The following is a 26149-nucleotide window of genomic DNA, read 5'->3' as shown; positions in this document are numbered from 1 at the left end:
AGTGATGTTGCTGTGCACATTCCTAATATCATCAGATTAAGCCGTCTGACAGAAAACGGTGAGGACTGATGGGGAAAGAAGGCTCCTCGTGATAAAAATGTTGGATTTGTTGGCTTTTAACTGAGAACTCGACCAAGTCCACCTTCTGTATATTGTCCCCTGTGTTTCAGAGATCTCATCAAAGTTCTCAAGTGGTATGTGGACAGGATAACGGAAGCGGAACGGCAAGAACACATCCAGGAGGTGTTGAAGGTAATGACACACTGGCGATAGCAGATAACGTCGTCTAACAGAACTGTTGTGTGATGATGCCTAAACTAACTGCTTTCCTCTACATAGACAGTAATTGGTGATGATATATTACTGGCATTCCAATTCAAGGATCTTAATCAGTTTATGCTCCTCCAGAGCTGATGAAATGTGAAAGAAACTTTGCCAGGCTCACCCACTGGAACTGCTTGGGATTGAATCCTTATACCTCTGAGCTCCAGAACCCTTGGAGTGAAGTCTAGGGTTGGCAGGAGGGAGGTCTTAGGACAGAAGACCACAGAGAAGCAGTTAAGCCTGGAAGTTCCTGGCTCTTGCTTCCAACACCCTGACAGAGGCCGTTTGAGAACAACTTGTCTGAAATTTTGAGAGAGTATAGGGTGGCTCGGCAGGGGTCACAGTGAGGAGACCTGAGGTTTTACTGGGCCTCGTGGTTTAAAGCTGCCCACGTGTCTGGACCCTCGGTGCTCGGTGGAGATGCTAACGCTTTACTTGCAAACATGTTCATGAAGAACACAGGTCCTTAAAGGAATTGTCCAGTAGTTGCTCTGAGAGTCCTCTCATGTCCTCTCATTGAGTGCCACTCTATTTGATGTCAGTAGGTAAAAGTAGACAGGTATGCACTTTTAAAAGCAAGTGGTTTCCTAATTATAAATTTATCACGTTGGTCTGATGGAAGGTAAAATGCTAAGTGGAAAGAGTACCTGCCAGCAAAGCACAATAATTTTTGAGAAACAGACCAGTATCTCTCTGTTAACTAAATTTTAAAAACCACCTGAGGATCAAAAGCATTTCAGGTTCATACTTCTTGAGAATTACAAAGAATTTTCAAATTAGCTATACATTTTCTCTCATTAGCATCAGAGAAAAATGGCTCTACCCCCACAAGTAAATACTGTTCGAAAATCTCATTGGGGGTCTTAGCGTTTAATCAATAATTTAAAATTCTAATGTTGTCCCGTGGTTTTTATGCCATGTCATTGTTAAATACTCTCGGTTTCCTTTGAGACTAACTTTTAAAACATTTCATTTTAAGGCACAAGAATATATTTTTAAGTATATAGTGCAATCTCGAAGGCTCTTTTCCCTCGCCACCGGGGGGCAAAATGAAGAGGAATTTCGCTGCTGCATTCAGGAGCTCCTTATGTCAGTCCGTTTCTTCCTTTCTCAAGAGAGCAAAGGGTCAGGAGCGTTATCTCAATCACAGGTAATGTTTTCTCATCTCTGCTCGGTAGAGCAAAAATGAGTCCAGTTTATTTGTGTTTACATAGCAGCGGAACCGAATGTTTTCTCCACGAGAAATCCATTGCTCCAGTTGATACATGGAGCGTAAGCAACTTGGCAGACTTTTAAAAGGTCCCCTAGCTTCTGAGCACCAGCAGAGCAGAAGTTTGGTTGCCTTTCCTCCGACTGTTCTCACTCTTCGTGGGGAGGCTGTTGGTCTGCAGCAGCCTGGATTTCAGTTCCCAAAACACACGCTGATGAGTAGACACGCCGTCAGCATCAGCCTCGGGGAAGGAAGTTCACTGGAGCTGACTTGTTTCTGTTGTTTACCCCAAGCCTTGCACTGCATTTTAATCTGTCAGCTTGAGACTCATTGTATTGGATTTGGCTAAACTGCATGTTGTTTTGTTTTATTTAACTTGACCCTAATCGTCCTGGGACTGATCTTACATGACCAATGCTGAGCAGCTGTTGCCAAATGCTATTACCTGGAGTGGCTCCACGGGTTCTGTTTAAGAGCGGGGTTTATCCCCTTTCCAAGTAGCACGGCCTTGAATGTGTTCTGAGCAGTCATTCTCAATACCTTACTTTACATTTTCTTAATCCTTCTGATACACTTTTAGTTCGAATGACTTGGTTAAAAACCTATCAGATGGAGAAGCAGCCTCTTTGCTGCCATCCCCTGGAGACTAGAGATTTATAATCACTGAGAATTAGAGGGAGAAAAATGGGAGATTAGAAGACAAAACTAACTAGATCCCTTTAGAGTAACATTATAATTTGGTGCCATTTGACATTTGGAAGGTATTACATATAATGGTAAAACACCAGAAATGTACCAACCCTCCAATAATAGTACTGTGCTTTTTCTGACTTTTGGGGGCTATTCTTTCTTTTTTTTTTTAATTTAATTTTATTATGTTATGTTAATCACCATACATTACATCATTAGTTTTTGATGTAGTGTTCCATGATTCATTGTTTGCATATAACACCCAGTGCTCCATGCAGAACGTGCCCTCTTTAATACCCATCACCAGGCTTATTAATCTCTTCTTTACATAAGTGGGCCAATTTTACATGTGGGCAAGGATACAATTCAGGCTCTTTTAACGGCATTTTGTCCTCTATTGCTAATGGCACAATCCCTGTGCTTGAGGAACTTGCCAGATACCTCAAAGTCAAATTGCCCACTAGCCAAACCCTACTTTCAGCAGTTGATACTTGAAAAGGATAATCCAACAAGCTAATCATGTATTCCTTTAGATCAAAGTTCTCAGAAACTCACTACTTTTATAAAAGCTATTTAATTGAGATTTTTTTTTTTTATCATAAACCTTTACCGGTTATAGGGACAAAACTTACCTATCACATCTGAAAAATATTCTCTTACTTTTAAGGGTAAATTTAAGTCATGGTTTCTCAATGACATGCCTTCCTAGGGACTCAAGAGGTTTTTTTCCCTTCTATAAAGTTAGAGAAATATTCTTTTTCCTTAGTTATGTTTCCACTGCATCTTAGTAGTTGCCCTGAGATGACATGGGCCCACGTGATGTGATCATTTTCTTTTAGGTTGGTGCTATGAGAATTCATAGAAAATGACAAAGTGGTTAGTTTTCTTTACTAAGCAAAGAGGACTTTGTCCCTCTGTGTTTTGGGAGAAAAGGGAATACTCTAGACCTTTTTTTATTCCAAGTTCCCTTTTGACCCCACACCCTCATAGTTCTCTTTTCTAAGAAGGAAGGCGTTACTAATCTGATTGACCCTGCATATGACCTTTCTGTTGCTGTGTAACAAATAACCATGTGCTTAATGGCTTTCAGTAACATCCATTTATTAGTTCACAGTTCTGTAGATAAGAAAGGTTGACTGGATTTTTTGCTTAGGGTCTCCTACAGCCAAAATCAAGGTGTTGGCCTTGATGGCTTATTTGGAGGTTCTGGGGAAGAATTCACTTTCAGAATCTCCCAAGTGTTCATAAGACTGAGATTCTCATTCCCTTGCTGGTTATCAGCAAGGGATTGGAGGAGAAGAGGGGTGTTCTCAGCTCCTAGAGCCCATTCACATTCCTTGGTATGTGGTCTCTCCATCCTCAAAGCCAGCAACGGTATGTCAGATCCTTCTCATGCTTCAAATCTCTCTGAGTTCTCCCACCATGAGCTAGAGAAAACTTCTGCTTTAAAGGGTCATGTCATTAGGTCAGGCCCATATGGATAATCTCCGTATTTTAAGGTCAGCTCATTAGTAACCTTCATTATACCTGCAAAATCCCTTTTGCCATGTAACATAACTTAGGCACAGGAACAACACTGGGGAAAAAAGGTCTAGGGGGTCATCTTAGAATTCTGCCAATCACATCCAGAGCCAAGAATATCCACTGGTCCAAGTCTTACTGTGGGGGTTGCCTTAAATTCAAAAACACAATTTCCTTGCTCTCTTTTGCATTTTTTCACTGTGGGCTACAACTCAAGGCAAATCCTATCTTCTGGAGGCAGAGCAGCCATCCCAGAAAACCTTCATGTTGGATCAGTTTATAGTGCCCCACAGATCAGGCCATCCTCGTTCTATCGGGATGCTCATTTAGTCCTCCTGCCCTAACCCCAGCTCACTAATGACTCTGTCTTTGGGAGCCCAGCCCCAACAGGACTGCTCACTCAGCCGTTGGAGCTGTGCCTTTCGGTTTCCCCCTCCATAGACAGATCCCCACCCTGCATCCCCAAGAGCAGAAGAGAGATGTCGGAAGGAGTTGAGGTCCAAAACCTTGTCCCAAATTCCTAATAATTCTTTCTCTATTTGTCTTGGCTATCAGGAAGGTCAAAGTAAACATAGGCTTTTCTTGTTATTTGCAACAAAAATCTTAGTTTAGATATCTTGGTCCAGCTATCATTCTGCCTTATCACAAGGTGCTTTATCCTTTTTAATACATGTATCTTCACTGCAGGCACATTCAAATACGTTTTTGAAGTAAAGAGCTATAACTAAAGAATTGACAGATTAATGAAAAGATTCCCGAGGAATATCAACGTAGTTGACTTTCCAGTAATCAGAAAGCTGGGCTCATCTTACTGTATTTTATTTTTTTAACTTCATCTGTATGACTCAGCTCTTTGCAGAGTGAAATGAAGGTTATATAAATATAGTCTTTAACAGGGAATACCAAGTTATTAATTTTAAATGCATCCAAGTAAATCTATAATGTTTAAGAGTCAAGGAGAACATAGCTGTTGACTTTAGCCCCTGAAGCATTTTGGTGGTTCTGGCATCAAAAACGAGTCTTGGCTCTTCTAGATACTTCTGCTGCTGCTGTACAGATAAATGCCAAAACCCATGAATTTGAATTTGAGTCTGTGTTTGAATCATCAGCACGTGTAGACTCGACCTACTTTCTGCTGGTGTCAGATCTCATTGGTAAGCCAGCTAGCACTTGAATATTAGCATATTAGAAACATGTGCCTCCTTCCCCCACTTGGTAGACTTGAGGCTGGTCGACGCTTCCTTCCGTTGCCCTCCTTTTGGTGGAATTTAGAAGACCGGGTTTGTTTTGATGTACAGTCCTAGTCCAGTGTGTGCCCCTTAGGATTTGATACTACATCTTTTTTTTCCCTTAAAAAATGGTTATCAGGCTTCTTCACTTACATAAAGAATGTTGTTCTTAGTACACGCAGTTCTGGGTTACAATAAACCTCAAAGCAACCTAAAGGTTTGTTATAATGATCTTTTGATTTTACAGGTGATAAAACTGAAACCCAGGGGGCTAAAGTGACTTGTCCAAGGTCACAGAGTTGATTAGAGGCCAAGCTAGTAGTTCATATAATCTAGATCTTCTTGTTCCTTGTCTTGTTTTTTTCTTTAACCACAACTTCAGTGCTTTCGGGAATCAATGTGTTCGGTTTCTTCAAGGTAAATGAGATTTAGATGAGCACTTCAGAAACCTTCTCCAAAAAGAAAGGAAATATAAGTGACTGCATTCCAGGTCTTGGTTGAGCATTCTTTCCATTTGATCATGCTGCATTTTGCTGATTCTGTGCAATTTTTTGCCAATCATTTTGCTAATGTCAATGATTTTCCAGAATTTCTCAGTTTTATTATATTGCACATTTTAAAACATGGTTCTATTTTGCTACACTTTTTTTTTTTTTTTAACTGCAGCCTTTTAGCTTTAGGTATGGGAATGATTTTACATTCATTTTTGTTATCATTCAGAATTATTTATCACAGTCTTAAACTCATTGACATTTTAGAGCAAATTTCTCGGGTTATATCTTGGGAGTTGATTTAAATCTCTTCCTTTTAAGGCTGTGTTTCTGAGCTCCTTCCCAGCTGTGTACTCAGAGCTCCTGAAGCTCTTTGATATCAGGGAAGTGGCCAACTTGGTGCAGGACACCCTGGGCAGTCTGCCGACCATCGTGCATGTGGATGACTCCCTGCAGGCCGTGAAGCTGCAGTGCATCGGCAAAACCGTGGAAAGCCAGCTTTATACCAATCCAGGTAGGGTGGTGAGTCTTGTGAATGAAACATTGTTTCCAGAAAGCCATTACTTACCCCGGGTAGTCCTAGGTCAGCAGAAGCAGTTAGGAAGAGGAAGCAGAAAATGCCTTTCTTTGAGAAAGCCTCGTATGTTTGGATAGTAGAATAAATTTATTAAGTAGCCAAATACAGCAGCATGACTATCAAAGCTTTATTTCTAGAAAGAATGAAAATCCTAATGATTAAATTATTGATTGTAATCACAAACTAGTTTTGATGTCAGGCATGCTTACTTTTTTGTTATAGGTTTTATTTTTTTTAAGATTTTATTTATTTATTTGAGAGAGAGAGAGCACGAGCCAGGAAGAGAGGCAGAGGGAGAGGGAGAAACAGGCTAACCTCTGAGCAGGGAGTCTGATGCATGGCTCGATCCCAGGACCCCAGGATCATGATGAGCCAAAGGCAGACACTTAACTGACTGAGCCACCCAGGTGCCCTAGATTTTATTTTTTTTGTTCAACAAAATTTAACATTTTCTTTCAGAGATGCTTATAGGGACCTGATATGATCCTTACGTGTTTGTCTCTTTTGTTCTTAAAATGTTTCCATCAATTTGTGTTCTGAAACTGAGTGAAAGTTTTGATGTATTGTCATTTTTTATTTTATCCTAATAGCAAGTGACCAGTTACTAAATTCATTTTGTCATAGTATCTGTTATTAAATTCCACTGCCTTTGTTTTCTTCTAGTTTTTCCTGAAATAAAATACCAGTCTCATTTTAAAGTTTAAGAAGTTTCTATCACTATCACTAAATAAGCTTTTAAAAATGGACTGTACTGAGAATTCTCTTTCCACATGAATCAATATGTGCGTATTAATACTTTTGAAATAGGGTTTCAAATATAGTAAAAAAAGCTTTTTTTACATTATTTTATTGTAAAACATTTTAAAACATACAAGAACAGAGTGTAAGATAGTAAATCATTAATAAATCTCAACAGTATCAGGTATTTGCTTTGGGTCTTTTATTAAGAAATTGGTCACTACAGATATATTTAAGCCCTCTTGCGTGTATTTACTTACTTCAGAGAAATTCCCACTATCAGAGATTCCTGTTTCTATTTTCTCTGCCTTTATTACGTATCTATAAAAATACAACTTTTTTTCATCTTTTCAGATATCTTTCATCTTTTAGTCTTTGTATGATGACATTATGTTGTACGTCATTCCATAGAGTGCTTCTTTTTGACTAATATACTTTTATATTTATCCAAGCTACTAGGTACACCTCTAGTTCATTTTTTTAGTTTATTTTTTATTGGATGGTATTCCACTCTGAATGAATTTATCTTGGTTAATTTATTTTTTCTCCTGTTGATGGATCATTTGTTTCTGTTTTTGTTTTTTTTTTTTCCCCCTGAAGTGATACTTCAGGAAATAAAAGAAATTTCAAACCTTCTAATTTCTCCCCAGGAAAACATCTCATCCTGGAGAAAGGATGTTTCTTGCAGTGGTTTGCGAACTCTGCTCCTCAGAGGCGTAGAGGTTCTTCTGCAGTGGTCAGGGCCTCCCCCAGGGTTAGGAACAGAGGTGCGAAGTGTAGGGGGTAGAGGTCCAGACCAGGTACCTGGTGTTAGTTTTCTATTGGTACTGTAAGAATTACTACAAATGTAATGGTTTAAAACAACATAAACTTTGTATCTTACAATTCCGGAGGGCAGAAGTCCAAAATGCTTTTCCCTGGGCTAAAATTAAGGTGATTAAGGTGTCCTCAGGGCTGCATTCCTTTGTGGAGGGTCTAGGAGAGGATCTCTTTTCTTGCCTTTTACAGTTTGTAGGGGCCACCTGCACTCCTTGGCTCGTGGCCCCTTCCTTCATCTTTAAACCCTGTAGTGGAGCATCGCCAGATCTCTCTCTGACTCTGACTCTTCCATCTTCAGGGACCCCTGTGATTCTATTGGGCCCATCCATATAATCCAGGATAATCTCGTCATCTCAAGACCCTTAATTTAAGTACTTCTGCAGAGTCTGTATTGCCCTTACGTATTCCCATGTTCTGGGAATTAAGGCATGGACATCTTCGGGAGATCATTATTCTGTCTGTCCCATATGGGTGAAACAGACAGGGTCTAAAGCTTGTGATAGCTCACCTGCATATATGAAGGGAAAAAAAGACACTTAGAAATCTATGAGTTTTATCTATGGATTAAAAGTTTTAAAAATGAGACTCAGAGCACTGCGCTTGTGAGCGTATACATCTTAGCTAGAAGGATGTTACAAATGACACTTTCCTGACTTAAAATTATAAATCTAAACTAGGACAAGATAAAGTAGAGATAAGGACATTACAGGGTATCAACTGGATACATCATCAAAGATCAAATACATAGTTTTTGACAGTTCCTATTTCTCAGAACATAGACTATGGTGAAGACAGTTGCTACTTTGAGCTTAATTCTGATCAGCAAGGAAATGGTTAGTGAGATAGAAGTGAGAAGAATCTGAGAAAGTGACCTTATTTTCTGAGAGTTGATATTATCCAGGGAGAGGAGTACAGAGTACAGGTGACCCACACTTTTAAGAAAACAAATTTTAGAACATTTTAGAAAAAAAGACTTGATGTTATAAGCTCCCTAGGAAAGACAAATAGTTCTAACAGTTGTCTTTGTGCTCGAATCCTGTGTTAGAGTTCTCCAGAGAAACAGACCCGATGGGTGTGTGTGTGTGTGTGTGTGTGTGTGTGTGTGTGTATGTATGTACAAGATTTCTTATGAGGAATGAGCTCAAGTGATGATGGAGGCTGAGAATTCCTAACATCTGCAGTTGGTCAGCTGGAGACCTGAGAGAGTCAGTGGTGAAAGTTCCAGTCCAGGTCTGAGAAGGCAGAAGACTGATGTCTGCTCAAAGAGAGGCAGAGAGAGCAAATTCTCCATTTTATCTCCTTTGGTTCTATTCAGGCCTTGAGTGCATTGGATGAGATCCACCCACTTTGAGGGGGGCAATCTGCTTTACTCAGGCTGCCAGTTCCAATATTAATCTCATCCAGAAATGCTCTCACAGACACACCCAGGATAATGTTTAACCAAATATCCGGGTACCCCGTGGCACAGTCAGGTTGATGCATAAAAATCGGCAAAAATTCCAAGGAGAAAAAAAAAGGCAGAGGAAGCATGCTTAGGCACCAGCATGACTATAGAATACTCCTGGTTGAGCTTAGATTAGAAATTAATATAGAGAAAAGACAGAGAGACACATAGTCAACACCACAAGAAGGGAATGACAAAAGTCATAAGACGATTGAAGCCAGGTTGAGTTGAGGGTCCGTGGGCAACTTCAGGGCTGGAGCCATTCCACAGCCAGGCAGAATCATGCGCCCCCCCACCCCCAACCTAGTCACGCCCCAGGGTCAGAGTTTAGGACATCTGGTCAAACCTGAAGGCCAGTGCTAAGATTTAGAATCTATGTAGATTGATATTTGATGTCTAAGTCGTCTGGGGTCCAGGCAGACATATTTAAAGTGTAAAAATTGAACAACTCATTTTCACTTTCTCCTCACAATTCTATTCTTTCTGTTTCCTGAGGGCCAGGAAAGGGTCTAAATTTTGGAGAAGACCGCTTTGGCAATGGCAGAAAGAGTCGTTCTGAAGTATAGAGTTTGGGGAGGAAGCATCACCAAAATCATAGTCGACCCTAAGTTTTATCTGTGTGAAAATAAATGTAAACGTCAAGGCCCAATTTAAACTGTTTTCTTATCTTTTTTTCTGAACTTTTCAATACTGATTGGCATGAGCAAGCACATTACTGGGGAACGGTTGAAAGCTATATCTTCTCATTCCTTACATGTCACTCATCCACACCGACACTGATTTTCAGGGGAAATCAGGGCCGGGGATGTGTGTCTTGGTTTCATTTCCATGAACAGTTGCACTCTTTATGGTGAAGGATTGGGAGTAGCTGCATTCCCCTGGCGGCTCAGGGCAAGGACCAGCAGAGGGAGTCATTGTAAGCCAGACCCTGAGAATGTGCATCCTACTCTCCTCCCGTTTTAGCCGTGTGGAAGCATGAAGACACAGGGATCTCTGTTTCAGCTGCCCCTCATATCCAGTAGACTCGTGGTGTTGTTCACTCATTCAGCAAATGTGTACTGTGGGCAGAACCCACGCCAGGTATGATGTTAGAGATGTTTGTAGCAAGGGAAACATCTAGTTCTTGCCCTCAGTCTGCTGATGGTCTACCATGAAAGCTGACTTCGAGAAAGGAATTAGGATGCATAAGGTGCAGCAGTTGTGATTTGGGAAGGGAAGGAGGTGCTGCGTAGCAGGGAGGCCTGAATGAGAATTGGGGTTCATCCCACCTCCTTCACCTGGGTTTGTGTCCCATGTGCTGACACGACTTTCACATTTGTATTTCTAGGCCAGATCTCTCCTCTAAGGCTCCAAACCTGAGTAGCCGTCTGTCCTTGGCCCCTCAAACCTCTGATCCCTCCAAGCGAGCTCCTCCCGTCTCAGTCTATGGCAGCACCAAGCCTGAGAAAGCTCAGAGCTGTCCTGGAAACCCTCTTCTCCCTTCTGCCCTTCATCTCTTCTCCTGAGACTACTCTTGGGCCTCCACAGCGTCTCATATCTGGCAGACCCGCTTATCCCCCAGCCTGCCACAGGTCCATTCCACACTGCCGCCTTGCCCGCACTCCCTCAGGCTTGTCCATCCTTGCTTCCCTTTCCCTTCTCCCATCCATCTGTGCAGCCAGAGTTCCCTTCCGGAAACTCACACCAAATGATGTCCCTCCCAGCTCCCTTGCTCACATCCCCTGGTTGTGCTCTGTTTTGAGGACACAGAAGAGAATTGATCTTTCAGGCCCCGTGACCTCACCCTGCCCATCTCCCTGATCCCGTCTCTTAATGCTTCACTCTCTGCTTGAACCCACGCTCTCCTGCTCCTCTCCAATCCCAGGTGATCCCCCTTCACCCTGCTGGGCTCAGTTTAACTCTCATTTTCTCAGGCATCTCCTCTCTGTCCTGATTACTCAGCTCTCTCTCTCATGCTTGTTTTGTTTTTTGCTTCTTGGAACACCTAACATGGCTGGAACTGAATAAAGAATTGGGTTTTAGTCATTTAAAGTCTGTCTTCATCCCTTGCTCCAGAAGGAAGACTTCCAAGGCCAGGGACTTTATCTGTTCTGATCACAGGGATCTCTCCAGCTTCCAGAACTGTGCCTGGTGCATGGTAGGTGTTCAGTAGAGGTTTCATGACTGAATACTACCTGGTGGGTCAAGCATTCGGGATCAGGATTGAGCAGCAACAGGTATTAAATAAATGTGTATTAAAAAAAATCTTACTGGAAAAGGATGAGCATGAATATGACAACAGAACAGCTTGGGCAGTGGGAGGCCCAGACCAGAAGCTGAGCGCAATGGATAAAGGTAACAAGTGTTCATAGCATCTAGTTTGCTTTAGGAAGGGCTCCCCATGGTGGAGGCATCCAGGGTGGGATGAAATCCGGGTGAGAGATATCCTTCGGCCTCTCCTGTCATAACTCTGTGGTCCTGACATTGTCTGCGGGAGAACGTAGCCCCTGCACTGTGTGCTGTCCTTTCCATTCTGAGGGTTGTCTGTCCTCCAGTGTGTGAAAGACTCATTTTGTTGCTGTCTGTGACATTGGCGTTTCGGTTACTTGTGGCTTTGATCACCAGGACCCAACCTAGCTCTGAATTCAGGTGTTCTGTCATGTCGCTACTTCTCGCAGCCAGCAGCTCTGCCTCCGGCTGGTCGCTGCCCACCGCCTTTATAATGTCCCCCTCCTGGGCTGTCTGGGAGCAGGGGCAGTGGTTGGCCTGCTAGTGTCCAGCCCATGCTGCGCCGCGGTGTGGACAGCGACCGGCACCCATGCATGGCACCGCAGGACTCCTTGACCCTGCTCCTCTGTGGAGCAATGCTGACTTCCAGGATCCTTGTCTAAGTCTTTGTTGGTAGAGGAGGTAAAGACCAGTCTGTGACTTCCTTCAATGAACCTCAAGCAGGAAATCGGCCAGCTTTTCACAGCTGCTTCTCCTCCTTCCTCGCCCCACACCCACTGAGAATTACTGATGGGAGCAGGCTTTACCTACTCAAGTGTGTATGGACAAAATAAAAAGGAAATGAGAGTCACTCCTTTATACACTCAATGAGATACATAATACAGTGAGCTTCCTCTGAGATGTGGAATATGAGCGTGTTGACCCTTCCAAGGACAAACTGTGTAACAGATTCTGTTGTTAAATGTATGGAAAGTTAGTGCCTGTCCAACTGTGGGGTTTCTTTTTTTTCTTTGGTCTTGCTTGATGAGTCCAGGTGTTTCCTTTTAAAGGTAAGAATTAGCATTTTAACCAGTCAGCTTGTTTGGCATTTACCCACCGATTGTATCATTTGCATTGGCTGACATTGCCCTAATAATGGAGAAAAAGCAAATCTGTTTAGGTAGTCATACATTTCTTTTTATGCACACCACACACGAATTATTTGTCTACCTTACATTTTGTGCAGAAGATATTCTCTTAACAGTTGGTTGCAAATTGAATTTTTAGAAATCAAAATCAGTTGGCTGCAGGAACATATCAGATAAGCTTTATCTTCCTTCCTAATGAATCATCACCAGGCAGTGACTCCTGTCATGTAATTTTTTAGATTCTTTTCCTTGGTTCTTTTTGTCAAGTAATTGATTTATAAATGAATATTTAAGTTTTCCGGTCAGGCTTCCTGTTTAAAGGAAGCCTGCCGTGAATTATTTCACAAGTTCGGATTTTAATGATCTATGTTGGCGGAAGTGAAGAAGGCAGTGCCTTTTGTGATTTGTTTTAATGCTAAACCTAAGGCCAAACCCCCTCGTGTTGATAAACCAATAAGAGAAGTCATGTGAACACTGATAATGGCACTTTTCCAATTGCAAATATTTTGCATTCCCTATGATTTTTATTAGGATACAGAATCATATATTCTTTTACCTATGGAAGTATCTTATACTGGCTAGGAATCTACTACAGTGTTGAATTGAGTTGGTGAGGTTGGCCATCCTTGCCTTCATTTTGATCTTAAAGAGAAAGCATTCAATCTTCCACTATTAAGTATTATATTAGCTAACGGTAGGCATTTCAGGGGCACCTGGGTGGCTCAGTCAGTGAAGCGTCTGCCTTCGGCTCAGGTCATGATCCCAGGGTCCCGGGATTGAGCCTTTCCTTGGCATTGCTCAGCAGGGAGTCTGTTTCTCCCTCTCCCTCTGCCCTCCCCATCCCACCCCCCACTCATGCTCTTCCTCTCTCAAATAAATAAAATCTTTAAAAAAATAATAAATAAATAAAAATAAAATAAAAGTAGGCATTTCATTAAGGCTTGTTATCAATTTGGGAAAATCACCTTCTATTATTAGCTTTCTGACAGTTTTTATCAGGAATGGATGCTGAATTTTGCATGTTTTTTTTTCCTACATCTGTTAATATGGTGAATTAATATTGATTGATTGACTTTAAAATGTTATACCAAACCTGCCTTCATGATTAACCCTGTTTATTATGTTTATATATATATATGTTTATATATATATATAAAACTAGATTTATTTTGCTAAAATTTTATAAGGATTTTTGCATCTGTGTTCATGAGAGATGGCAATCTATAGTTTTCTTGTCTTGTAATACCTCTGACTAATTTTGGCATCAATAATGCTGGCCTCATAAAAAGAGTTAGTTGTGTTCTCTGTTCTATTTTCTGGGAGAATTTTTGTAGACTTGATGTGATTTCTTCCATAAATACTTTGTAGAATTCATAGACGTCATCTGTGCCTGGCATTTTTCTTGTGGAAAGGTTCTTAACTACAAGTTCGGTTTCTTTATTAGGTATAGTGTTATTTAAGCTGTACATTTTTTCTTGAGTGAGTCTAGTTGAATTATAATTTATGCAACTATTTATAAGACACATGGGTTTTAATAAATCAAGAATAATCCATCTAAATTGACATCTTTTAAAAAACCAAGCAGATCAGGGAAAGGGGCTAGGGCATTTGCAAGTGGGCACATCCACAAATAACATGACCATTATGGGCACACAATAGACAGTAATTTTGTGCTTATGATATCCTGTTGAAAAGCAAACACTCAGGACGATAATCATAATTACTTGTTACTTTTCCAAACGATTGAAATAAATACTGCATGAGTCAGTTACCTTTCTATTTCAAATACCTATTTAATGACAAAGTAGGGATCAATATAAGACTTCCAGTAATGGAGGAATGATACTTGTACAGTCAAAATTCACTATTTATGGATTCAGGTACTAAAATGTATTTGTAACCTCAGAATCATACTTGTGACGCTCTCACGTTCATTTGCAGCCATGCACAGAGCAGTGAAAACTTTGAGCAGCCCAGTGCACACATTCCCAGCTGAGATCAGACAAGGCAATGCTCTGCCTTCCTTCCCACCCTCACGCAGGGTTAACTACAGGATGGAGCAGCAGGGGGCAGTGCAGCTCAGTGCAAGAAGCTCAAGCTCTGGGGCCACTGCATAGTTCGAATCCCACCTGTGGCCCCTCTTAGTGGGGTGGCCTCAGGCAAGTCACTTAACGCTTCTGAACATCTCTTTCTCTTCTGTAATATAAAGAAAGTAGAATCTGACCGGATGAGTTGTTCTTAGGATTTAATACTGTCATCAATGTGGGATGTGTATTGTATCTATATGTATATTGCTTCTAGGAGAAATGATACATTATTTGCTGTTTCATTGTTCCCAGTGTCTTGTTAGACCTTACCTAGCATGAATAACAAGAATGGACTATATTTAGCTTTCTTACCTGATGAAAGTATGCAAGTATGATTTGCAGATGTTTAACAAACCTTGCTTTTAAGATAAGCGTCTCTGATCATAAAGTACTATGTATTTTACATGTTGCTAGAATTGATTTGCTGAAGTTGTAAAAAGCATTTTTGTATCTATGGTTGGTAAAGGAATTTTTTTTTAAAAAAAGAAATGTGTAATCTCACAAGTTTAGGAGCATGGGAGAGGAGATAACACATAAATACCAACAGTTTTTACCAAGTTGAGTGGCAGGTGACAGCAGACAAGAGAAGGCTGACACACACAGGTGTGTGGAGTTAGAGTAGAGCCAAGGAACAAACTCGTTTACTCCACGGAACTGCAGACGGCTCAGGGTGGTTTCAGAAAGGATCAGGAATGGAAGATGCCAGTTATCCAGGGGCACCTGGCTGGCTCAGTTGGAAGAGCATGCAACTCTTGATCTTAGGGTCACGAGTTCAAGCCCCACGTTGGGTATAGAGATTACTAAAAAAGATAGATAAGCTTTAGAAAAATTATGAAAATAAAAAGAAAATACCAGATATCTGAAGATTAAAGGTGCTGGAAATATGAAAATTGGATAAAAAAAAGTCCTTAGAAGGAATAGTTAGTACCCTGCCCCTGCCTCCTTCTCTAATTAATCCAAAAATGGGAAGTTCACTCTCTAAAGAAAGTAAATGAGATATGAATAGATTCAGGAGATCAGACACTGCTAAATTTGAGAACGGGATCCACACCATAAATGGGGCCTCACAGTTAAACAGAGAGACCCCTACCTGCCCCTTCCTTTCTTGATTTCAAATGACTAAAAGATGATGGTTTCCAGAGAGGAGATTGCCACATTCCAATCTGTAGAGAAAGTGACCAGTCCAAAAAAAAGACATCTGGGTCATAACATTAAAAAAAAAAAAAAAGATCTCAGATTCTGAATTTTTGGGGTCCCCTGATGAAACATCTGGATCATCTGGATGCCTTCCCTCCCTGCTGTGAAGCTTCACTAGTACATAAGCTTTCTGAGGAGCACAGTTGTGGTTTTTTTCCCCAGTTAGCATTTTAGTACCTTGCTTGTAAAGACAGACAACCAACAATCACCAGATACTTGTAGAAATACCTTTAATGTGAAAGCAGAGGCCAAAATGAAGAAACACTTGAAAGAAGAACTTGAAAGAAAAAGATAATTCAAGGGGTGCCTGGGTGGCTCAGTCGGTTAAGCGTCTGCCTTCAGCTCAGGTCATGATCCCAGGGTCCTGGGATCGAGCCCCACATTGGGCTCCCTGCTCAGCAGGGAGCCTGCTTCTCCCTCTGTGTCTGCCTACCACTTCCCCTGCTTGTTCTCTCTCTCTTTCTCTCTGTCAAATAAATAAATAAAATCTTTTAAAAAAGAAAAAGGTAATTCAAGGAGAAAAAAAAAATCACAAAACTGTCTCTGACTAACCCAGAGAGAAAAAAATCCATGAAGCGTGGTATAAAAGAATATCACTCAAGAAATAAACAGGAGTGGCTGCATAATGAAAATACAATACCTCTTCTTTGAAAAGTTTTGGGGATTTCATCTGGGAGCACAGAGCATGAAACCAGGGGTAGAGCCCTTCTGAGCACAGGCACTTGTGTGATGGCGCAGGGGGCACAGACCTGTGACACCAGCCTTGGAAATAGGAAAGAACTCTTGGAGCTTAAACATGCAATAGCAGAAATAAGAAAGTTGAAGAGCTGGAAGATAAGGAGGTTGGACAAAAGGATGAAAAAACACTCAAGAAAAGAAGATAGCTTAAGACATTCATGATGTAAATATAGTCAGAGTTCCAGACAGAGGACAGAAAAACTAGAGACAAGGAAATAATCCTACAGGTATTTCAAGGCAAGTTCCCAGAGCTGAAGGACATGATTTTATAGGTTTCAAGGGCCAAGGCAAGGTACACAATCAGGCAATTTTGAATTACCAGGAATAATTTCCTGAAAGCTTTCAAAGACAGATAAACCAAAGTGAAGCAAAAACGGTGGGGGGGGGGGGGGGGGGGGGGGTCATGTGCAAAGCAGTGGAAATCAGAATGGTAGCAAATAGAAAATGTTAATTTAGCCTGAATTTGTGAGAGGATAGATGGATAGATTTTTTTTTTTTTTTTTTGAGACTGGGGAGAAGAAAAGAGGGTAAAAAAACTAAATTCTCATCTACTATAATAAGAAGTCAGTAGATGGTCAATCTCAATGAAAAATCAGAAAATGGTCAGATAAGCATGCCATGTAGATATTTGGAGGTAAAACAACAATTAAAAAAATAACCTATTTCAGCACAAGAATCAAAGGCCTCTTGAGTGCAGGAATCATGGATTGAGGAAAGGAACCACTGTTTTTCAACATCAGTCATGTACCTTTTATCTCTCTGTGTTAGTCATTTAACAATTACAATTAAAGAATAGGTAAGGATTTGGACGAGGTTGGCTTGAACTGCCCAGATGTGACACTAACGCTTCTTCTCTCTCCAGATTCCAGGTACATTCTCTTGCCTGTCGTGTTACATCACCTCCACATGCACCTGCAAGAACAGAAGGACCTGATCATGTGCGCACGTATCCTTAGCAACGTATTTTGTCTCATCAAGAAAAATAGCTCAGTAAGTAAATACAGGTCATAGTATGTAGTTCCCATCAAATGGCTTCTGGAAATAAAAATGTTAAAGTCTTCAGAGAAACCACACTGAAGAGTAACCCTCTGAGACTCTCCTTTTTACTTCCAGCTGGGTTGGACATTTTGCTTTTCCTCTGAAATCCCTTTTTTTAACCTTGTAAGACTGCTATAACCCCAAATAACCTGGGTTTCCTAAACTTGTATTTCGAGAAAGAACTGAATACCCAGTGAGAAAAATTAGAAATCTCAAAGCCTCCCACATGTGTCTTTAATCTTGATATGATGAATACTCTGTGGCAAGAATAAATTACTGCCTGCAAAGTGAAGTCTTTTTGGACCCATTCTGTGGAAGACTGCGTGGTGATGCTCAGAACTTGGCCATGGCCCTTGGGCCCTGCCCTGCAGAAGTTGTGGAAGCAGAGGAAAGCCCCAGGAGACAAGGAGCGTATCTTGCACTATAGTCATTACTCAGCCACAACAGTAATCACTAAATTGTTAAGGATTCGGGAATTCCTGTGGGTATACCTGACTCTTGCTACAGCGCAGTTGCATTAGAGGATGCAGGGCAAATAGAGAAAAATCACATGCTTACTTAGAAATGGGGACAACTCTTTGAGTATTCATGTCCCCGGCTCTCGGGACTCATGTGAAATTCACACGTAAAGGACATCCTGTTCTCGTTCTGTCAGTTTGCAGCTGTGAGTTGGCATTATACTCGTCTTTGACAGCTGGTCCAGTGCAGTGCTGGGACTCTTGTTTCTCTGCCTCCCTGCTACTACTCGGCTACAGTTTCCCCATGTTTGTCACTCTTACTTATGATCGCCTTCTGAAGGGCTCAGCGTTGAGCTGGCGTGAACCCCAGTGGAAGGAATGGAGAGAGGGCCCCAGCACTGGAAACAGAGTTGGTACTTGAGAGGAAAAGGTCAGAAGCTCTGTGTGTAGAAATGTAATAAGAGAGACCTGCCCAGGGAAGGACGACTGATTTTAACACATCCCGAGGATGCCAGGCCTCAGAGTTGGGCTGGGACTGGGGAGAAGAGTGATGACAGGGGGGAAATGTTAGTTTTGCTTTAAAACTTTCCTGTGTAATTCTGCTAAGTGAGATGGTTCACTGCAGAAAACTTAAAACGACTGTCAACAGTAGTGAAAAAGACTTTTTAAAAATTTCTCCTGTCTATTTCAGTTTGGAAGTTACAGTCAGCTTTTGGACTTACCTGATAATGAACTCAAAACAGAAACTGCTCTGCGGGGGAAACCATGGTAGTTTTCTTGCAAGTGTAAGAAAGTTTATCATGAAACCCTGGCCAAAAAGCAGTTTCAAACTCACACTTTGTAAAAGTTTTTGTTTGTTTGGCTGGTTCTTTTTTGGAATGACCATCTCCTTGGTAAGGAGCCTTTGGACACAGAGTTTTGTCTTGTGCAGGCATAATAAGAATCCAACTCTACTACATTCAGTCTGTGCAGAGCAATTTGGGTTTCTCTCTCAAGTCCTGGGGACTTGGCTACAAGTATTAATTTTGCTTTAGGGAAGCACCACGGCCACTGACCTTAGATCCAGTCTGGAGCTCATGGTGTTCATCTACACTGAATGCTGTTTGCTCATCTTACATGGAGGATTTCCTAAAAATCATTTTTATAGGAATAGTCGTTTGCACTTAAAAGAGAGTTTTGGAAAATGACCTTTGCAACTCAAGTGATGGGAAGAGTATATGTAAGCACAAGCTGAAATCAGAAGAACTAAGGACTTTGGGAACCAGGAAGGGCTTTCAGTGAGGAATCCGACTCAGAGAGGCCAACTGCCTGGGCCCCATCACACACCGGGTCTGTGCATAGCTGATGCTCTGAATTCATCTGCTGTGCTTTCCAGGATGTCACCCCACCTTTTCATTTGTATGTCCAGTAGCCACAGCACAGCCTCGCTGGGTACTCTTGGGTAAGCTGTGAACTTCTCTGTGCCTTTGTTTTCTGTAAAAGAAGGTCATTTACTTAGGTGACGTAGGTGAGGTCCAGTTCTGTCAAGTTCTTGAATCCTCTGACTTTTTGATTCTGTATTTGGAAATGTGAGGTTTTTTTCCCCCTTTTCCATTAAAGAGAGATTAATACCTATATTAAGCCACCATTTCCTGAACTCCTTATTTTTTTTCTCTTAAGGAGAAATCTGTGTTGGAGGAAATAGATGTGATAGTGGCCAGCCTGCTGGACATCCTGCTGAGAACCATATTGGAGATCACCAGTCGACCTCAGCCGTCCGGCTCTGCCATGAGGCTCCAATTCCAGGATGTCACTGTAAGATCATAAAGCAAATGGCACATGGAACAGAGCATAGTTGTGCTTGTGAAAGCTTCGGTCACTTTGAGAGTGGGTTGCTGTAGGAAGCTGGGAAATCTGGCCTTGGGAGAGTGACCCATATGTATTTCAAATACACATGGAGTTACTTACATTTTACTAGGGAATGAAGATAAAAAACACTGTTTGTTAAAAGATCTTGGTTTAAGATACGTTTAATTTCAGAAAGCCAAATTTGTTATTAGCTCTCACTTTGCCCAGTTTAAATTAGCCCATGATTCTGTGTCCCTAGTCCTCATGATAACTTTTCATTCTCTTTTTATCCATCAGATTGCTTGAGGAAATAAGGATAATGAAATAGAGAAACAGGAGTCAGGTGTTCTGAGTTCTAATTCTGGATTTCTCACTGTGAATGGCAAGGATCTTAATTTGGGGAGGCTTCAGTTTCCTTAGCTATGAAATGAGAAAGTTTGACATGGTAGTTTCTAAGTAACCTTCAAGCTCCACTATTTTATGAGCGTAATATAACATGATTTATAAAAAATTAAGAAATAATGTATCTGATAGTTTATGTATGTGTATATATTTTTATGTGTGTGTATTTGTCTATAGAGAGAGATGGATGGATGGATGGATGGATGGATGGATGGATGGATGGATTCTATTTAAAACTCACATTCCGTTGACCGAGAATTTGTTTTTTTAGATCTGATTAAGCATATTCTTCCAAATATCAGAAATGGCAGTAGATGCTGTACTTTTCATATATTTACAAAAATGTCAGCTTCTGCCATTCTCATTATAAATCATCCACAATAGAACCTTTGTCTTAAGAATGTTTGCCTAGGGCGCCTGGGTGGCTCAGTTGGTTAAGCAACTGCCTTCGGCTCAGGTCATGATTCTGGAGTCCCGGGATCGAGTCCCACATCAGGCTCCCTGCTCAACAGGGAGTCTGCTTCTCCCTCTCCCACTCCCCCTGGTGTGTTCCCTCTCTTGCTGTGTCTCTCTCTGTCAAATAAATAAATAAAATCTTAAAAAAAAAAAAAAGAATGTTTGCCTATGGGGCGCCTGGGTGCTCAGTTGTTAAGCGTCTGTCTTCAGCTCAGGTCATGATCCCGGGGTCCTGGGATTGAGCCCCACATCAGGCTTCCTGCTCAGTGGGGAGTCTGCTTCTCCCTCTCCCACTCCCCCTGCTTGTGTTCCCTCTCGTTGTGTCTCTCTCTCTCAAATAAATAAATAAAATCTTAAAAAAAAAAAAAAAAGAAGAATGTTTGCCTAGCCCCTGAGGAAAATAATTTTTACTTTTACTTAAAAAAAATAAAGAGTCTGCCCTGACTCTCCTACCAAGTTCTCCTGACTGTTCCAGGAGAAACAATTGTGTTGAATTTTATTTTCTCTGCTTTCAGAGCTGAGATTCACCTGAGGAAATAAAGTTAAACTCTTTCTTTTAACAAACTAAGTTAAAGATAGTATAAAAAACTTCCTAATACATGGAATAGCCATACTGCCTCATTTAAAGAAAAGAGGAGCAAACGATAGATTTCTCAATTTCATGTGAAAAGTGGTACCTCCATCTTGGGGTTGGCTTCTTGTATTTAGTGCACTACTTGGTCCAAAGTAAATGCTCAAAACATGTTGTTGCTTAATGCAACAACATTGTTGGGGTTCATTATGGATTTGAAGGTTTGGGGTTTTTTATGTTGAATTTTTTTTATTTTGTTTTTTCTCATGTTTTTTTAATTAAACTTTTTATTTTGTGATAATTATAGAGTCACATGCAGTTGTAAGAATTATTACAGAGTTGTAAGAACAGCTTTTACCCAGTTTCCACAATGGTAAGATCTTAAGAACTATAGGACAATATCACAGCTAGGATACTGACATTAATACAGTCAAGACAGAATATTTCCATCGCCCCAAGGATCCCCCATGCTGTGTTTATAGTCAAACCCATTTCCTTTCCATCTCCACCTCCTCCTTAACCCTGATAATCACAAATCTCTTCTCCATTTTTATAATTTTGTCATTTCAAGCATGTTATAGAAATGAAATCATACAGTAGATAACCTTTTGTAATAAGCTTTTCTTCTTTAACTCAGAATAATTCTCTGGAGATTCATCCAAGTTATTACATATATTTATAGATCTTATTCTTTTTTATTGCTCAGTAGTTTCCATGTTGTGGATGTACCACAATGTGTTTAACCATCATCCATTGAAGGCCACCTCGGTTGTATCCAGATTTTGGCTATTATGAACAAAGCTGCTATAAATGTTTCTGTGCCAGTTTTTATGTAAGCCTAAGTCTTCACTTCTCTAGGATAAATTCCTAGGAGTGTGGTTGTTGGATTGTATGGTAGTTGCATGTTTTTTTTTTTTAAGATTTTATTTATTTGAGAGAGAGAGAGAGAGAGCACACGTCAGCGGGGAGAGGCGCAGAGGGAGAAGCAGACTCCCCACTGAGCAGGGAGCCCCATGATGCTCGATCCCAGGACCCTGAAATCATGACCTGAGCCAAAGGCAGATGCTTACCTGACTGAGCCACCCAGGAGTCACTGCATGTTTAATTTTTAAAGAAACTGGCAAACTGTTTTCCATAGTGGGTATATAACTTTACATTCTCATGTACACAATGTATGAATGATCCAATTTCTCACTACCCTCTTCAGCATTTGGTGTTGTCATTTTTTTGTTGTTGGGGGGGTCTATTCTGTTACATAGGTAGTGATATCTTATTGTGATTTTAGTTGGCATTTTCCTAATGGCTAATGATGCTGAACATCTTTTCATATACTTGTTTGTCACCAATATATCCTCTTCGGTGGAATGTCTCTTCATGTTTTTCTGATTTTCTACCTGAATTGCTATTTACTGTTGAATTTTCATGGTTCTTTATATATTCTAGATAGTAGTCCTTTATGAGTATGTGGTTTATAAATACTTTCTCCCTTTCCATAACTTGTTTCCTCATCCTCTTAACAAGGTCTTTTGCAAAAGTTTTTAATATTGATGAAGTCCACTCTATCAGTTTTTCCTTTTATGGATCATGCTTTTGATGTCAAATCTAAGAACTCTTTTGTCTAGCCTTGTATCCTAAAGTTTATCTCCTAGGTTTTTTTTCCTAAAAGTTTTAGAGTTTTATATTTAACATTTAAGTCTATGAACCATTTTGAGTTAATTTTTGCATAAGCTGTGCCAGAGAATTCTAACATTTTATTATCTCAATGTTGACATATATTAATTGTCTTTTTTCTTTCAATTTGAGATCTTCCTGGTTCTTGGTATGATGAGTGATTTGTAATTGAAATCTGGACATTTTTCTATTATAAGACTCAGGATCTTACTTAAACCTTCTGTTTTAGCTGGCTTTATGTGATACTACTTGGCAGGGGAAGCAGGGAGGGTGCTAACTCATGATGGCCAGAGGTCGAAGTTCGTGTTCCCCATATTATCTTCACTAACACTGACCTTTGGCAATGAAATCACCAGCTCCCGATTTGGCTTTCTCTAAGGAAGTTATTAGGGCATCTCCGCACAGCTTTGTGAGCATGGAAGTCTAAGCTCCCCACTTGGTGTGGGTGAGGCCAAAGTTTTTTGTGATCTTCAACTGGAGTAGAGCAGTTATTACTAAAAGTTTTGTCTTGCTAAACTGCTTTATCTGATCCTTTGGCCAAAGAGAGTAAACTTTTGTTGTTTGTAATTGTTGGTGTAATTGGCCAGCTTCTTCAGCTCCAGGTGTGAGATACCCGAAGCAGAAAGAAAACCCAGAGCACGCAGTACCATGTCCTTCCTCAGGTCCCAAGGTCCCTGGTCAGACTGCTCTCTTTTCTCCACCTTCAGACTCTTCTTCTGTTTGTTCTCTATGTAACAGCGAGGTTTGTAAAGTAGTACTTCTCAGGAGGAATACGTAAAAGTGTATCTACTCCATCTTCTCCAAGGCAGAAGAAAGTTCTCCTTCATTATGGTTTTGATGGTGACATTTTAACTGTTTCCTGGCAAAAGAGTTCTAACACAGTTTTAAAATTATAATAGCCCAGCAAACCTCAGAACAAATGCTGACTCTGGATAAAGACTGCTTGAGGTCAGAAGCTAAAACACTTTTTCAGACTGCTTTGTATCCAGAGGCAGAGTCAATGACAAATCTCTCTGGGGTCTGCACGGCCTTTAGGCCTTCACAATACAATAATCAGTGCAAAGGAAGAGACTCGAAGGCATTGAATCGGGTTTGCAGATGAAGTTGGGGGTAAGGCAGGCAGGGTGTTCATCCGTTGTTCTAAATTTTAGGAAAATCACGTAAAGAGGAACTTTCCCCAGCATAGCCGTGTTGTACCTCCCCCCGTTTTGCGAAAAACCAAACTCTCACAAGGTATTTGGATTGAAATTTGCTGGCACACATGCACTTGAATTACTTGGCTCCTTTGGTTTTATGCTGTAAGACATTTTTTTCAGGGTACTCAAGCAGATCTGCTTTGAATCCTACTTTGCCACTTCATTATCTGCATGCTCTTGGGCAATTTACGAATATCTCTAAGCTTCTGTTCCTTTGTCTTTAAAACAGAAAATAGGGGCACCTGGGTGGCTCAGTTGGTTGAGCATCTGCCTTCGGCTCAGGTCATGATCCCAGAGTCCTGGGATCCAGGCAGCGGGCTCTCTGCTGAGCAGGGAACCTGCTTCTCCCTCTTCCTCTCCCTCTGTGCGCTCTCTCGATCTCTCAAATAAATAAATAAAATCTTTAAAAAATAAAAATAAAAAAATAAGACAGAAAATAATTGGACCTCTCTCAAAGTTACTGTGAGGATTTCATCACATCTGTAAGGGTTTAAACAGTATCAGTTTACTTTAGTAATTATTATAGTAGCAGCAATAGTCACAGTGGTGTTTATTACACAGTAGTAGTGTAATGGTCACATGATTGCTGAATACTTATACTGTTGTTATAACTAATTCTATGGTGAGGAGCATGAGCTGGTCATTCACAGAGTCCGTCCTCTGTGGGCACTGAAGACTTAATTTCTTTACCATTTTCTCATGGAGAACAGGCTCTCTGAATAATAGGAGGTCTTTACTTTGCATTGAACATTACAACATTGAACACTTTGCAGTCTTTTTTTTTTTTTTTTAAAGATTTTTATTTATTTGAGAGAGAGAGAGTGAGCGAGAGCATGAGAGGGTGGAGGGTCAGAGGGAGAAGCAGACTCCCTGCTGAGCAGGGAGCCCGATGCGGGACTCGATCCCGGGACTCCAGGATCATGACCTGAGCCGAAGGCAGTCGCTTAACCAACTGAGCCACCCAGGCGCCCGAACACTTTGCAGTCTTTGCAGAAAAAGTGCCCACAATAAGTGGACGTCCTGTGGGTGAAAGCGGTTCCCACAGTGCGTCATGGCGAAGTGTTCAGTTCTCTTGCGGGTCCCATGGCTGTCACCGTGCCTCCCCATAATGCTAACAGGAGGACTGGCTGCCGCTGCATCATAATTCTAAATAACAGTAGCCTTATTTTTACTATTTAAAGGGATTGTACTTTTTGTTCCTTTACCAACTGTTCTTTAAACTTTAAAATGCTCTCTCTTGCTAGAAAGAAGAAAAAACACCATTGTTATCGGTTCCTTTCAAAAACCTAATTGTATGCAGAAGCAGAGTTAATACAGCAGCGTATATGGCTGTTTGCTCACACCCTCAACTAATCGGACTGCAGAGTTCCTTACAATTTATAAATGCTTCTTTCTTTGACCATAATTTGGTTTAGCACCATTTATGGTGCAGGTGACTCAACTCAACATAGGCCATGTCTAAGAAAGATACACTTGTCTAAACTTTTCATGCACTGGGGGCTTCTGGTTGAGGGGGAGAAGGGATACAGAATTCTGTAAGAAATTTCTGGAAAAAATAGTGCATGTGTATAACAGAAGGTTTCGTGAGGGCCGTTGTTGTAGCCATGTAATACTCTTCTTATTCACAATTATTGTTAGAAATGCCCACTATACTCAATGTATACATAAAATGGATGCAAGCCACGAAAACACATAATGTTTTTTTTGTTTTGTTTTGTTGTTTTTTTTTTAAAGATTTTATTTATTTATTTGAGACAGAGAGAATGAGAAACAGAGCATGAGGGGGAAGAGGGTCAGAGGGAGAAGCATACTCCCCGCCGAGCAGGGAGCCCGATGCGGGACTCCATCCCGGGACTCCAGGATCATGACCTGAGCCGAAGGCAGTCGCTTAACCAACTGAGCCACCCAGGCACCCGAAACACATAATGTTTTAAAGGCAATGTATATGTAGATAACTCCCACACTGAAACAAAGCTAATCTTGGCCAATAATGGTTTTCATTTATTCTTTTCAACAAATTGTTGAGTCTTGGGGTTTCTTAAAGTTTTTTTTAAGATTGTGTTTAGCACAAGCTGGGGAAGGGCAGAGGGAGAGGAAGAAGCTGACTGCCCGCTGAGCAGGGAGCCAGAG

The 26149-nt window shown here is 40.9% G+C and overlaps 1 protein-coding gene across 5 annotated transcripts in view; it reads left to right on the top strand.

Moving 5' to 3' along the window:
• Positions 1 to 26149, top strand: part of DOCK4 (dedicator of cytokinesis 4) — a 421086-nt gene that overhangs the window by 289653 nt on the left and 105284 nt on the right. For all 5 annotated transcript variants that reach the window (XM_035020946.1, XM_035020945.1, XM_035020944.1 and 2 more), the window contains 5 exons: positions 171 to 252; positions 1304 to 1474; positions 5787 to 5979; positions 17263 to 17390; positions 19556 to 19690. In XM_035020946.1, coding sequence (XP_034876837.1) covers positions 171 to 252; positions 1304 to 1474; positions 5787 to 5979; positions 17263 to 17390; positions 19556 to 19690 — 709 coding nt within the window. The remainder of the gene's footprint in view (positions 1 to 170; positions 253 to 1303; positions 1475 to 5786; positions 5980 to 17262; positions 17391 to 19555; positions 19691 to 26149) is intronic.

Source organism: Mirounga leonina, unplaced genomic scaffold (genome assembly GCF_011800145.1).
Source record: "Mirounga leonina isolate KUSES-001 unplaced genomic scaffold, KU_Mleo_1.0 Mir_174, whole genome shotgun sequence".
Taxonomy (NCBI): domain Eukaryota; kingdom Metazoa; phylum Chordata; class Mammalia; order Carnivora; family Phocidae; genus Mirounga; species Mirounga leonina.
Note: the sequence above shows the minus strand (reverse complement) of the source record. Positions and strands in the feature narration are given on the sequence as shown.